The 15437-nt window shown below is 34.2% G+C and overlaps 1 protein-coding gene across 1 annotated transcript; it reads right to left on the reverse strand.

The window, feature by feature from the left end:
* Window positions 1-3493: 3493 nt before the first annotated feature.
* Window positions 3494-12050, reverse strand: LOC134754717 (cdc42 homolog). Its single transcript, XM_063691051.1, has 6 exons — window positions 11902-12050; window positions 10597-10849; window positions 5541-5650; window positions 5000-5197; window positions 4527-4874; window positions 3494-4345 (listed from the first exon to the last, which is right to left on the reverse strand). The coding sequence occupies exons 2-5, from the start codon at window positions 10772-10774 to the stop codon at window positions 4785-4787; spliced, it is 576 nt and encodes a 191-aa protein (XP_063547121.1). The 5' UTR covers window positions 10775-10849; window positions 11902-12050; the 3' UTR covers window positions 3494-4345; window positions 4527-4784.
* Between the last annotated feature and the right edge of the window lie 3387 nt (window positions 12051-15437).

Genomic DNA, 15437 nt, shown 5'->3' on the forward strand with positions numbered 1-15437 from the left:
ATATAGAATATTACGCGAAACTCTGCGTAGAGGGCGCAACTACCACGATTTCAGGGTCTATCGCGAAACAAGAAATTCGAAATTTCGTTATCTAAAATCTCTGTCACTTGCATATTCGAGCGAGAAAGAGGCAAATAGAGAAATTTCTGATTCGCGTTTCCCGGTAGGTCAACAAACCGCCTTGGTGCATCGATGTCATATTTTATTATCTCTAAAACTTATCAAAAACCTGTTAACGGTACATTATGTATAAGTTACTCTGTGGTTTACTAAAGGGGCTAGTGCTGCACTCTGGTGGCAGAACATTGCAGTAAAACCCCCTATACACCGATTCGCCACTATTCACTAGTTTAATTTAAACTAGGCATTGTGTTGTGTTACACATAAGTAACGTATTTTCATCACACTTACTCATACAGCGTGGTATATCACGCAGGTTTATAGGGACTTATAGGCCATTTTTCCCTAGGAGATTATGGATGTTTGTTTTTTTTAATTATGTTACCCTGTTTTACAATTGATAACTATGTCTTACGAACCAAGAAGGTTAAAGGTAGGGACAAACTGAGCCCACGCAACGCAACGTATGCAGTATCAAATCTGGACCCTGAAATTTGTATGCTTAGTAGCATACTTCATGCGTTGCTTTGCGTATGACAAGTGTTTCTAAGCATACAAATTTCAGGGTCCATACGTAGCGTTGCGTGGGCTCTGTTTGTCCCTAGCTTAAAAGTCACATATTTATTAAAAATAAATGAGTTTTACCATACCTATTAACATTTCATTTGCATTTTTTTTCTTCGCAAGTGTGATGCAAAACATTGTGTGTAACACGGCGGTATTGAAATTGTGAACTCGAGTCGTTAAAATAAAAAGTTTCTATATTGAGTCTTGTTAACAATTTTGGTCATACCTAACATACTGCACAAGATTGGTACTTGTTATTAACAAGTGTACACATTTGAATACACTAACTATTGTCTATTGTACAAATCCAATACAAATCTGGAAATCATAAAGATAGCTATACATTCAACTGGGGATGAACAGATAGTAATTATTGTCTTGTTCATAAAATAACGACTTCCGAATGTAATCGTATCCCAAGACTGAGACATCAATCGTATATTGTTTGTATATTGCCGCGCAGTATTGTATACCTACCTAATTGATCAACATTGCCTACCAAGCGCCAATTTCCTAACTTGCAAAACAGTGATTCTCAGAATAGAAATAAGATAGAAATCTTATTTGTAATAATGGCCACCTTTCTCCCATTATCAGGAAATAAGTATTTTAAGTAAAGACAGCTGTTTGTTGCAAAATAAGTTTGATTATAGATTCGATGACTAAAACAAACACCTTACCACTGTGTCATACTACATCAAACTTATTGTCAAAGTTGTCTGGTGTCAGTCCAATCTAACTCTGCACCGAGTTGACAAGTGACAGAGTGTGGAGTACCACCTTAAACACCGAATTGTTATGAATGTATAGCATTTTAGTAGCACTTCCTCGCTTCAAAGTCGGTGCAGAGTTAGCTGAGTTCGAGCAATCTTATACGTACTTGATATAATTTAAACAATAATTTGAATGGTAATTGTTGGTGAAGACGCGACGCATGCAGTTTGACATGGGCACCTCAGTGCAGTTGCAGCGAACGAGAGCCCTGGGTATCAGGACGTACGTCGATTACGCACTGCGCAGAGGTCGCCAGCAACCTCACACTCACAACCACTGACATTCAGGCTTAGATTAACATGGCTTCCAGTTCCGTCCGTCATCACCGCGGACTATCTCTCTGTACAGGCGAGATTAGGTACAAAATATTCGATCACTTACCTACTATCGCGATGCTAGCAAACCTACTGTTTGGAACGGTGTAAAATCTTTATGTTATAATTGCTTTACTACTTTAATTTGAACTTATTTCCAATGTTTGATGTTTATTTCCGACATAGAGTTATGAGTCAAATCATTGCTGACTTCCTACTGGCACTAAGATTGGAGTACGAAATAAGTTTTTGACAATGATTCCATATTTTGACAAGTGACATTTTTAGCACTATCTTAAGGGGAATATGAGTATAGCGCGCCTCAGCTAGATTGCTCGTTTTAGGTAGATTTCTAAAGACCTTAAGGCATCATTATCAGAATTACTTAACACTTTCAAGTAAAATGCAATGCAACGAAATCGATTAAACTAACTTCATCGATCGAACGATAGTTCGAGTCTAATTTATAGATTAGTAATAAAACTAATAAAATATAAATGGACGACGTAGGTAATTTTATTTGGTTAAAGTAACAATGTAACGCTAAAGAAGGATACTTCCCAGAAGTTGCATGTAATGGAATTGAAACTTTTATAAACTCCATTTCGTAAGAATTCATCCATGGTAAAGTTATTGAGACCCTTCTTATATTGCCTTACTTTAGTTCAAAGTAATAGCTCAAACCAAGCTTTCTTTCTCTATCCAGTCCGTACATTTGAATTGTTATACGTACAGTTCTTCCCCTTTAAATTAAAAAAAATACATTACTTGGAATGAATACATTTAATTCAGTCAAATTCGCATTGCATTGTTATTAATAACCATACTTTTAATCATAAATTTGTAATTGATACATTTTATACCATACTATTTCGGTATTATTCTTTATATATAATCCACAGGAATCTATCTGTTATATATGTAATCATTTTCATTGACCATTGGAATAAGCAATGATATGATATGACCAAAATGAATGCATTTTTTATACTTATTCAAGTTATAGGTATGGGTCCAACGAGCTTCTGCTTCAGTGAAAACATTTCATGACCTATTATAATAAAATACCTATACTTTTTCAACACACTTGCTCAAAACGACGTTTTTATTCCACCTATTTTTGGCTCATAACCCTAGATATTAAACACGCGTGCTCTTTCAGTATATTATAACACTCGTGCTTTTTCATTATATTATCCGACTGAGTTAAGAAGATAACCGATTGCTAATAATATGCATGGAAACGGAGCCTTCTTAATTTGGTCGAGTAATTATTATTTTTTACCAAATGTTAGTTCAAAGAGGTTTTATCTTACCAAACATAATTTATAGATTAAATGATCTCGTAAATTACATTAATGAATAAACATAACATTTTATCGATTTGATCTCCATCCGTCGGTTACAAATACGAAAATATTAGCTTTCTTACATTTTTTTTATTGGCTGTTTGTCGATTTCGTGCGCGCCTTTGCCTTGCGCGCGCTTTGGAATCGTGCGTTAAAAAAATAACGCGCCAGCCATTTTCCGTATTTGTCATAAAATTCGAATAGTTTTGCATGTTTTTAGTTTATATATTGCCGAAAATGGCATTTTCAAGCGTTGAAAATATATTGAAAATGAAGAACGCATAAAATTGACACTGCCAGTAATACTAATAGAGGCAAGAGCTGAGAACGATAGCCTTTTACCAGCAAAATCGGGTGAAAAATAATTGGTGGCATCTGAAACTTTTATACAGTGGAAAATCAGCAAAAACGCCCAGTCTTTCTTGGAAAACGTGTTGGTAGCTTACTTCAATGAACTGGCGAATAAGTGCCTACAAGCCCAGCACGCTTATTTGCAATTATTCGATGTTAAAACTGTAAGTCACCATCTTGAAAATTGTATTGTTGTTATAAGTATTGTTTTTTCCTCGCAAGTGTGTTGAAAAACGTCGTATGAAACGCGTGTGCGTTGGTCATTACACACATCGGCTTTCTTATTGCGCGCTCGCTTACAACTCGCGCGCACAATATCGCCTCGTGTGTAATGACCAACTTAGCACACTTATTGTATCATAATGTACTATTATTTTATAAAGCATATTTTATTGTTCAATTGAGGATAAAATACCATTAAGGTATAAGTAATTTCAAGTTTATACCTGGATAAGTTATTTAGTCTGGCACGTAATACATTTGACTGGAATAGTTTTATTAATAATTGAAAGAAAGCTTTATTTTAAGGGACAAACTAAGAACACATTTTAATAAGATACATAACACACAAATATGGTTGTCACAAAAGACAGGCGTAAACGATTATTTTTTATAACTTATTAGTTTACATTTAATAAAGTCGTAATTAAAACATAAGAAATGCATAGTATTATACTGTGCATAGCAAAATTGTGCATGAAGTTGCTTTTATTTTAGCAAACACTGCAAAGACAATTACATTTTATATTATGATATTACATTACAAAGTCTCTTTCAAATTTTAATGCTATTATTAGCATTAGTAACAAGTAATACCTATTTCAGACTTTGTAATATTTATAAATAATTTTAATTTGTATACAAGACATACTGGGTAGAGATGTAGTATGATGTAGTGCATAATAGTTTAACATCGTATATTCACGGAAACGCACGAACGTGTTGTGCTGTTTCAGTCAGGCTAAGTACTATAAGTACTGTGGTTGACTGAAGTAGCATGACAATTACGAACGTTTCCGAGAAAATACGATGGCAAACAATTATGCACTACATCTGTACAAAGTCTGTACAAATGTTAAAAATAATAATAAATGGAAAACTGTAAAGGCCTGAATAACATACGTCTTAGCATAAAACCCAAGTTGTATTGTAATATTCATTACTTTTAGTTTATGGCATATATTCAATAATTATAAGTTTATAAAAATAAGTTGAATATTACAGTGTTAGTTTTATACGTGCATGAGGTCGCGACGGGCGCCGCTCGCGCCGCGGCGCCGCAGCACCGTGGCCCCACAGTCGCCGCTTATTACAGTAGCACACATTTCTTTCTCTTAACTGGTTCTGGTGGCTCCAGTGCTGCCAGTATAGCCTCATCAAACACATTCTTGAGCCCTTTCTGTAACATCATAAATGTTTTAGCTAACTCCTATAAATTTGGTAACTAAAAATGATGTATTTAGTATTTTCTCCTTAATATGCTAAAGGAAAATCATAAATAATCAATAATGGCTGGTTGCTAACCTGTGTAAGTGCAGAGCATTCTACATATTTAACAGCTTTCAGTTCCTTTGCCAATTTTTCTCCTTGTTCTAATGAGACTGGCTTTTGTTTAATCTTAGCAAGTTTTTCCATAGTAACAGGGTCATCCCTAAGATCAATCTGTGTCCCCACCAATAAGAAAGGTGTTTTTTGCTGATGGTGTGTTATTTCTGGTACCCACTGAAAATAGATAGAAGCATAATGTAATATATGTAGAAATAGGACTATAAAAACATAAGTAACATATAAAAAAAAAAGTTTAAAAAGGAAAAAAAAAGGAAAAGGATAGGTGGAGTGGACTGGACCAGGAAAGCAAGAGACCGGGATACCTGGAAGGACTTGGAAGAGGCCTATGTCGGAGGACAAGCTGAAGTTGTCAATGGGAACTAGAAAATAGTAAATAGTAATATATATATAATTATAGAGAAAAATAAGGTATATTTTTAAGTACATTGTTACAAAACTTCAGAAATAAAGGCTATTTTTATTTTTATTTTATTTAACATATAAAATAGCCACAAACCTTTTCCTTAACATTTTCAAATGAACTCGGGCTCACCACACTGAAGCACACAAGGAAAACATCTGTCTGAGGATAACTCAGTGGTCGTAGCCTGTCATAATCTTCCTGTCCTGGAAGATCACAATAGTACATTAATCATTTCAACATTAATATATTGGTCTTTTAATCTCTAAGAATTTTGTTTAAAACCAATGGGTTTTTTGGACATCAGAAATGATAGTCAAGTCAGGGCCCCAGGGTAATTAGCAAACAGATTCTCTTAGTATGTTGTAAGTATTTCTTTTGCTGTTAATAGTATAACTATATGCCTGTGTTTTGATACATATTATCCATACTATCCATACTAATATTACAAATGCGAAAGTCTGTTACCTCTTCACGCTTAAACCGCTGAACCGATTTAGTTGAAATTTGGTACACAGATAGGTTTGAGTCCCGGGGAAGGACATAGGATACTTTTTATCCCAGAACTGACCCCTCAAGGGGGTGAAAAGGGGGGTGGAAATTTGTATGGGGAATCAATAACCGCTGAACCGATTTAGATGAAACTTGGTATGGGGAGAGTTTGAGCTGTGGGAAAGGATATAGAATAACTTTTATCCCCGAAATCATCCCTTAAGGGTGTAAAAAATGGGGTGGAAATATAGTGTGGACCAATTTGGGGCTGAAAAAAATTGTTTAAGAATTAAGGTACCCAAATTACTAATTCCACGCAGACTAAGTCGCGGGCAAAAGCTAGTGTTAGTATAAAAGGAAAATGCAAAATGGCTATCCAACAACTAAACTATGATTGATAAGCCTAAATATTCCTCAAAACAACACATATTTGCAAGAAAGTTATTTTTACATTTACATGCCAATAATAAGAATCCATTGTAAGAAAAGTAGGGAAGCTAGTTTCACTACACAGAACAGAAAATTATACACCGTGTTTTTTTTGATTTCCGTTAATTTTAAGGGGAGAATCTTCAGGTTAAATAAAGTTAATTTCTCTAAGTGTTTTAACTCTTACGGTTTTTGAGATATTCAATAAATAAATTTAATTGCTGAACCTGTGTAAAAGATTCTTCATTGCCTCTAAATTTTATTTATTTTTATGTTTCGTCAGTAAAGAGTTTTCCATTGATAGCTATTCACTACAAGAAGGTTACTGAGGTGAGTTAGTTTGACAATTCCGACATTACCTACTTTTCTTTCATTATGTGTCACACTAACTTTTACGTAACTCTAAAGGACCTGTTACAATGCAATATTCATTTATTTTGTATGAAAAAGGAAAAAAAAATTTTTTTTTCGAATTTTACATATACCAGGTAGCTTCTATTAATGTACCAAGCAACGTGTCAAATTTAACGGAAATCAAAAACAATACGGTGTATAATGTATCCAAACAAATCTGTCTATGGTCAGCTTTACTAGAATGCAGACTAGCATTATTAAACAAATCTGTCTATTGTCAGCTTCACTAGAATGCAGACTAGCATTATTAAACAAATCTGTCTATTGTCAGCTTCACTAGAATGCAGACTAGCATTATTAAACAAATCTGTCTATTGTCAGCTTCACTACAATGCAGACTAGCATTATTAAACAAATCGGTCTATTGTCAGCTTCACTAGAATGCAGACTAGCATTATTAAACAAATCTGTCTATTGTCAGCTTCACTAGAATGCAGACTAGCATTATTAAACAAATCTGTCTATTGTCAGCTTCACTAGAATGCAGACTAGCATTATTAAACAAATCTGTCTATTGTCAGCTTCACTACAATGCAGACTAGCATTATTAAACAAATCTGTCTATTGTCAGCTTCACTAGAATGCAGACTAGCATTATTAAACAAATCTGTCTATTGTCAGCTTCACTAGAATGCAGACTAGAATTATTAAACAAATCTGTCTATTGTCAGCTTCACTACAATGCAGACTAGCATTATTAAACAAATCTGTCTATTGTCAGCTTCGGTACAATAGGCTAGATGACAAATTTTTATTAATGGTATCTATCAATCAGGTTTGGTTTTAGGATCAAATGTCTATATGGAATCCATTGCATTAAAGCAAAACAAAAGTCAGAAATGATAGTCAAATTCGGACAGTCGTACTTCACTCGCGAAACGCTCCTAAGAAAACGATAAGTGAATGTGACGTCAAGGTCACTAAAAGCCCATCTTGAATGTATGGAAAAAAAGTAAAATTGTGATTTTGTTGGTGAAATATTGCGTTTATGCATATGCATATAGTTGTCATACAATCTTTTTTTGGTTAAAATGCAAGGAATCGAATGGTATCTTTATTCCTTTTTGGAAGTTAACAAAAACTTTAAATTTTGAAACTTTTAGATCCTGTATTTTTATATCATTTCTATATATTATTTTAATATCCACATTATAGGGTATTTGACAACATTAAAAATATATAACGAATTGCTGTCATCCTGAAAGATAATAAACTAATAAAGTATATTTCACTATATTTGAATGTAAATTATGTTTAGTTTTTGGAAAATAAAGAAAATTTAATATTTTTTGAAATTTCATCAGGGACGTGAACGCTCTGTGATTGGTCAACGCTCGGATGACGTCACACGCGGGTAAACATTCTTGATTGCCTTGAGTGTTTTAACTGTTTTATTTGTATTTAGTTAATTTTAGTTATTGTTCCAGTTTTCTGATATATTCCGATGTATCCGTATATCTAGTAGCACAATAGGCTATTTGACTAATTTTTGAAAATGGTTTTATTTTATTGTTTATGACTTAATAATTACACTACATTGATATTTCCGTGAAATTTCCTGTATTAAATATAAAAAAAACAATGTTAAAGTTTATTTATTTTGAACGCGCCTTAAACGCTGTTTTTGCAAAGGGGCTAATCACGTGACACGTGTGACGTCACACGCGAGTAAACTCAGTCAATGACCTTAGTAAATCTTATGGTTTATGTGCATTGAATTGATTATTTCACTGTAAAATGGTATATAAATGGTGTATAGTGCCGCAATGTTTAAGTACGACTAAAAAATCCAGATAAATTGTTTGTTTTCGTTCCAACTAATCCCAAAAAAATAAAAATGTGGTTAAAACTAGCGCGAAGAGACCCAAAGAGCATTTAAGCGCATATAAATGTTTTTATGTGTGAAGACCACTTCGATGTAAGTAATATTTAACTGTAAATAAATATGGTAATTAAAGCAGCGGATTTTGTTATTTAATGAAACAAGATCTAGGTATTTATTGTATTACTACATAACCTCATAACATAGCTCTTTCAGCATTAGTAGGTAGTTAGTAGCATACTTTTTCTTTCAAACTAAAGTGCAGTATGGAGATATTATTCTCGTCATCGTATTCCATATATATATATATCGTCGTCGTATTCGTATCATCGAAATCGAAATGTTTTTACATTTCTAAGTTCCGCAGCATAGTAATCCGGATTCTTTAAAGAAAAGTGTAACCATTAATGCGTCTGTCTGGTAGGTTGCGCTATCAGCTTTCACATATTTCGGCTCCATTTTGAGATTCTTATGAATATTGTGTTATAGATATACGGATAAATCGGAATATATAAGAAAACTGTGGAACAATAACTAAAATTAACTAAATACAAATAAAACAGTTAAAACACTCAAGGCAATCAAGAATTTTTACCCGCGTGTGACGTCATCCGAGCGTTGACCAATCACAGAGCGTTCACGTCCCTGATGAAATTTCAAAAAATATTAAATTTTCTTGTTTATTTTCCAAAAAATAAACATAATTTACATTCAAATATAGTGAAATATACTTTATTAGTTTATTATCTTTCAGGATGACAGCAAATTCTTTATATATTTTTAATGTTGTCAAATACCCTATATTCATAAGAATCTCAAAATGGAGCCGAAATATGTGAAAGCTGATAGCGGCAACCTACCAGACTTAGACGCTTTAATGGTTGCACTTTTCTTTAAAGATAATCCGGATTACTATGCTGCGGAACTTAGAAATGTAAAAACAGCTGTGTGAGTATATGTAGAAATTGTTTATTTACGAACATTTCGATGATACGAATACGACGACGATATATATATAGAATACGATGACGAGAATAGTATCTCCATACTGCACTTTAGTTTAAAAGAAAAAGTATGCTACTAACTACCTACTAATGCTGAAAGAGCTATGTTATAAGGTTTTGTAGTAATACATTAAATACCTAGATCTTGTTTCGTTAAATACAACAAAATATTTATTTACAGTTAAATATTACTTACATCGAAGTGGTCTTCACACATAAAAACATTTGTATGCGCTAAAATGCTCTTTGGGTCTCTTTGCGCTAGTTTTAACCACATTTTTCTTTTTTTGGGATTTGTTGGAACGGAAACAAACAATTTGTCTGGATTTTTTAGTCGTACTTGAACATTGCGGCACTATATACCATTTTACAGTGAAATAATCAATTCAATGCACATAAACCATAAGATTTACTAAGGTCATTGACTGAGTCTACTCGCGTGTGACGTCACACGTGTCACGTGATTAGCCCCTTTGCAAAAACAGCGTTTAAGGCGCGTTCAAAATAAATAAACTTTAACATTGTTTTTTTTATATTTAATACAGGAAATTTCACGGAAATATCAATGTAGTGTAATTATTAAGTCATAAACAATCAATTAAAACCATTTTCAAAAATTAGTCAAATAGCCTATTGTGATAAATTGCTCATTTGTTATCTATTTTACTAGATTTTGTTATAATATGCAGACTAGCATTATTAAAACTGAGTCAAATAGGTTTAGTAGGCACCCTTAGGTTGATTTACCAAAGCTGGTATAATAACAAGGAGAATAAAGTGCATCTGCAACATGGTGTTAACAAGTTTTAACATATTAAAGATACCATTTGTCTATTAAGTTTAACTTTTCACATGCCTTGTCCAATATCAATACCAAGTAAGTATATTTAAATTAGCCAATGAGAGTGAGTAGTTTAGTGACTGGGTCTACTGGGTATACATTCCCTTGCTATGTAACTACTGTTATTATATTATATTAATGTATACTAACCTGCAGTATCAAAGAGCCCTAGAGTGTAAGGCTCCCCCCCAATCATGACAGTTACGGCATAGTTATCAAAAACAGTGGGCACATACTCCGAGGGAAACTTGTTGGTAGTGTAGCTGATGAGTAGGCATGTCTTGCCCACAGCACCGTCCCCTACCACCACACACTTGATAGTCTGCATCTTGATAAAACACTTGCTAATGTATTAGTCTGTACAATAATTTCTTGATCATATCAACCTCTGCAGCAATATTATCTGGAATGGAAACATTAAAGAGATTAATTATTGTAAAATCTTGCTGATAGTTGAACATACTTCAGTGAAGTTTAGTGAAAAGGATCCATTCTCAACAATTTGTCCTTTAAATTAACAATTTTTCTTCTTTTCCTTTTCCCTAAAAGGATGTCAAGTTCAAACATAATGTAAACACAAACATACAAATGAAAACAAGTATATGTATCTGTACATTACAAGTAGCATAGAGCAAAAAAGTAAAATAAAATATTTTTGAACTAATAACATGGAGTTTTAGAAGAGGGGTATTTTTATTCACAAAGCAAAGCAACACATTCGCTTGAGCCAATAGTAGAGATAAATATGTAGTACAGAAAGTAATGCTTAATTAGGATAGTTTCTAATGATATGTAAACAACCTACCACTAATAATAGCCTACTGATAACAATGAGTTGCTCACTTGGTGCAGAATAGACATTTGTTTCAATCTCTTTCTCCATGTTTTTTTTATTTTTATATTTATATTCATTTGGGAACTTAGATGGACAAGCGAAGCTGCATAATATGTCTTCAGAATAGGTTTAAGGAAAGTATTTTCTAATCTAAATCATACAACTTACTATGTATAGAAAACATTTCTCTGGCAGGGTGAAAGAGGACAATGACACCTATTTATGTCATGTAAATAAACTGCTAGTGCCAAGTTAGCTTGTTCCAGAAGAAAACAAAGTTCATCCAAAATAACAGAACAATATAAACATTCAAAACCAAGCCTAAAAGCTGAAATAATTAATATTCAACCATGTCATGTCTCAACACATTTCCTACTGTCGTTGGTATTTTTGGCGATGGAAAATGTTATATGAACAAGAAACCTGTTACATATCTAGTAATACAGTAAAATATATCGCAAATAAATTTTTAATAACGTAGCTTAAGGATCATTTTTATATAATCCCGATAAAATGCAATTTGACGTCCATTTTGTGTGAAATGAGAAGTCGAGTCAGAGCGAACATCAAGCAGGCCAGGCAGTTGATAAGATGTTGAAATAGAAGATATAATCACTTACCTTGCAGTGTAGAAACAATATACACACCAAATATGAAGTTAAAATCGCAGTAAATATAGAAGATAACTGCAAAAAAGCGCGCTATGGGTTATAACGTTCACGGTGACGCCATTGATTAATCAATCGGATCGGAAATAGTGCTGTACCGAGTGTACCGTAATGCCGATTCACCGACTTCATGGTATGTTGTACCTTGTACCTAAGTATAAGTATACTTTATACTATCGTGAGTATCGTGTTCGTGTCTGTGGCCGGGCACAAACTTCAAAATATTAAGTACCCTCCACACTCGTGCTCGTATCGCGATGCGATGCCGCGAACGCGAGTGTGCAGTCGATTTCGCAGATCTGCGACCGCGCTCCACGTGTGGAGCGCCGTTTTCGAGAATCTATTTTAGAATAGAATAGAATAGAATAGAAATAATTTATTCGTTAGCACACACAAATAGAAAGTTATACAGAACAGAGAAACATAAATAAAAGAAAAAGTGCCACGAAATGGTCTCACCTCATACACAATCAACCCCTCATATTTTCAACACATACTTAAGCAGATAGTTAAAATAAAATTATAGTTTAATAGTAGCTCCTATTATTTATATTAAAAATCGAAATAAAAAGCATGTTAGCCAAATCGGAAATCGTTACTATTTATATCTGCCTCTTTATCAAAAGCTCGCTCCAGACTACGCGGCGCGAAGCCGTGAACGCGAGTGTGGAATCGATTTCGCTGATTAGAGAACTAGGCTTCGCGCCGTGATTCGCGCATGAGTGTGGAGGGCCCTAGGTATGGATGGTATACCGGGCTGCGGCCCGCAGTCTGCGCCGGTCCGTCACCGTCGACGCAAGCTCCTGATGACGCTCCTCGGTACGGAGTGAAACATGTCGAGCGTTTTCGACTTAATACACGTGAGTGACCCGTTATTAATATATTTAATATGGATGGTATAGTTTGTCAAAGGACTGTCTCATTTCAAACATAGACAGAAATAATCATACTATCTTTGTCTTACACTAGTACTAGCACCCAAATGAAAACGATGAGTATACCTAGTTTTATTTGTCCCTATTTACTAACAATTTGGTGTGACCAACTATAGTAATTCTGTTGATAAACATATTACCAACATATTATTATATTATTATGTTATTTTATATTTGTTATCTACATGACACGAAATATAATGAAATTAATGAAAGATGCAAATAAGTACCTCAAGGACAGAACTTATTTTGGGTGCTGCCTTTGTTTGTGGTAAAGTTAATTGTATGTTTATAACATTGTATTATTCATTTAAACATGTTTTACACATTGAAATATGGCTGACGTAGCTGATCTTCGAGGCGAACCCCCGCGCACATTGAGAGCACGTGAGGACACCAGTCACATAGTGGTAGTAGGGCTAGGACACTTCCATACGTATCAACGGTCTGTTTCTTCCTCGCCGCGTTGGCCGCCGCGTCGCGTCGCGCCGCTTCGCTTCTCGTTCGCGAGTCGTTCGCCTACGTACGCAGCCACTTACATACACTGTTCTAAATGTAGTCACGACAGTTCTAAATTTAGACACGTCCGCCCGCCGTAGGCGACTCACTGCACTAAATAAATATTACACCTATCCTAACTAGGATGCTAAAATCATTCAGCTTGTCAGAAACCATCCTTGCTCCTAATTAGGATATCCTTACTTGCTATACTTTGATTTAGAATCCTAAATTTAGCAGTGTAATAAGCCCTTAAGAGCCAACAGGAGTGGTCATTTCTCCATACAAACGTACTCGACTGTTTCCTCCCTGGTTTTTGAAGCTAGAGGAATGATTTTTTCAACACAGATTAATATTGTCAATATCTGTGTCGATGTGTTGTGCTTTTTTTGATATTTTTGTTTTTTAAGGCGCTAGAGCCCTTCAAACATGGCCAAAAATGGCCTCACTGACTATGCCGCAATGAGAGGCGTGGTATTCAAAACTGGTATCAATTAGCCAAAAAATCAAAACAGTCCGACACAGACAATTTCATAATCATTTAGATTTCCAAATTTGGTTACGATTGCTCAAGTTTTGGAGGAGGAAACAGTCGAGTACGAAACCTCGATTTTTGAGATTTTTACGCAGTATTTTTCGCCTAAGCTGCAGTTGTCCTTATCGCACTAATTTTAGGGGCGGGGTCAAGTTTCTAAAATACGTACACGGACAGAAAAGTGATGGGCAATAGTCGACATTGAAAGTCGATAATCTAGTGATGTGATAAGTTATCGATAAACCATAACAAAGTCGCGATTTGCCTCTTAGTAGGCGAAGTAAGTAAAGTGAGTATGCACTTTGGCCTCAGGGGATATCGTTTAACACTATTTATTATTCCTTGGTTCATACAAAGCTGAGCTGACGCACTAGCTACGAGATTAAGTCCTGGCTACCCCCCAAAAAGGGAGGGGAAAAGTCGGCTTCTGCGGTCCAGTTTGCCTCTATTTCTACCTATCTCTTGATATGAGATCAAATTTGGTATAAATTTTGTGTAAATTAGGGACGAATAATTTATTTTAGAAATAATAGTTTCACATTTTCATACACAAATCTGAATATACGAACGAAAAATTAAAACTATATATAATTTTTGGTCACAGATTTGCTCTTTAGAAGCAAATTGTGGTGATTTGCACTAAAAATTAATTACACAATTTAGTTTATTCATTCTTTATTTAGAAAAGTATCAGTTCTAAGTACGTATTATTATATTGCTTTATATTTTACAATTTTCACTATTATTCAAAAATTTATTTTAAACAAAGTATTAATTTTATTAAAACTTTTGTGACGTGATCTCATGAAAGGGGCTCCACGAGGCGAAATACTTTTTACGCCAATTATTTTCTTTTTTTTTTAATTTACAACAAAGACGAAAGTTCGAAAAAAATGTGGTTACTTAATAATTGCCTAACTTGTTGAAAAAATTACTTTACATAATATCAATTTATAACCGTAGTATATTCCATGATATGTTTTAAATACACCATATTATTTCCTAATTTTTAAAAGAATATTTAATACCTTTAAAATAATATCTGTCTGTCTGTCTGTCAATCTGCCTGTCCGTCTGTCACCAGGCTGTATCTCGTGAACCGTGATAGCTAAAAGTTGCAATATTTACGGATGATGTATTTCTGTTGCCGCTATGACAACAAATACTAAAAACAGAATAAAATATTTTTTTAAGTGGGGCTCCCAAACAACAAACGGGATTTTTTGCCGTTTTTTGCGTAATGGTACGGAACCGACTCGCACTTGGCCGTTTTTTGTTAATAGCTTTGAACTTTTTTTATGTGGGAATAAACGCTTCGAATACATTTTTCTAGACATCATTCTGAATCCAATGAGGTATCATACGTATTTTTAGGAGTTAGTATCTCTATTAGTGGCAGCCGTACAAGCCCAATTTCAAAGAAAAACCGCAAATCGATGTACAGGTTAGCCGTTTGGCACACGCATACTAAGAGGTCAAAACAAAATTTTTGACCCGCAGTTTCTAAAAAAAATCCCTTA

This window comes from Cydia strobilella, chromosome Z (assembly GCF_947568885.1).
Source record: "Cydia strobilella chromosome Z, ilCydStro3.1, whole genome shotgun sequence".
In the NCBI taxonomy this organism is placed as follows: Eukaryota; Metazoa; Arthropoda; class Insecta; order Lepidoptera; family Tortricidae; genus Cydia; species Cydia strobilella.

Excerpts from the sequence above, each read along its gene's own strand:
- LOC134754717 (XM_063691051.1), bottom strand. The coding sequence starts at position 10,774 with ATGCAGACTATCAAGTGTGTGGTGGTAGGGGACGGTGCTGTGGGCAAG. Across the intron at positions 5,651-10,596 it reads AGGGCTCTTTGATACTGCAG|GACAGGAAGATTATGACAGG; the intron begins GTTAGTATACAT and ends GTGATCTTCCAG. Across the intron at positions 4,875-4,999 it reads AATGCTCTGCACTTACACAG|AAAGGGCTCAAGAATGTGTT; the intron begins GTTAGCAACCAG and ends ATGATGTTACAG.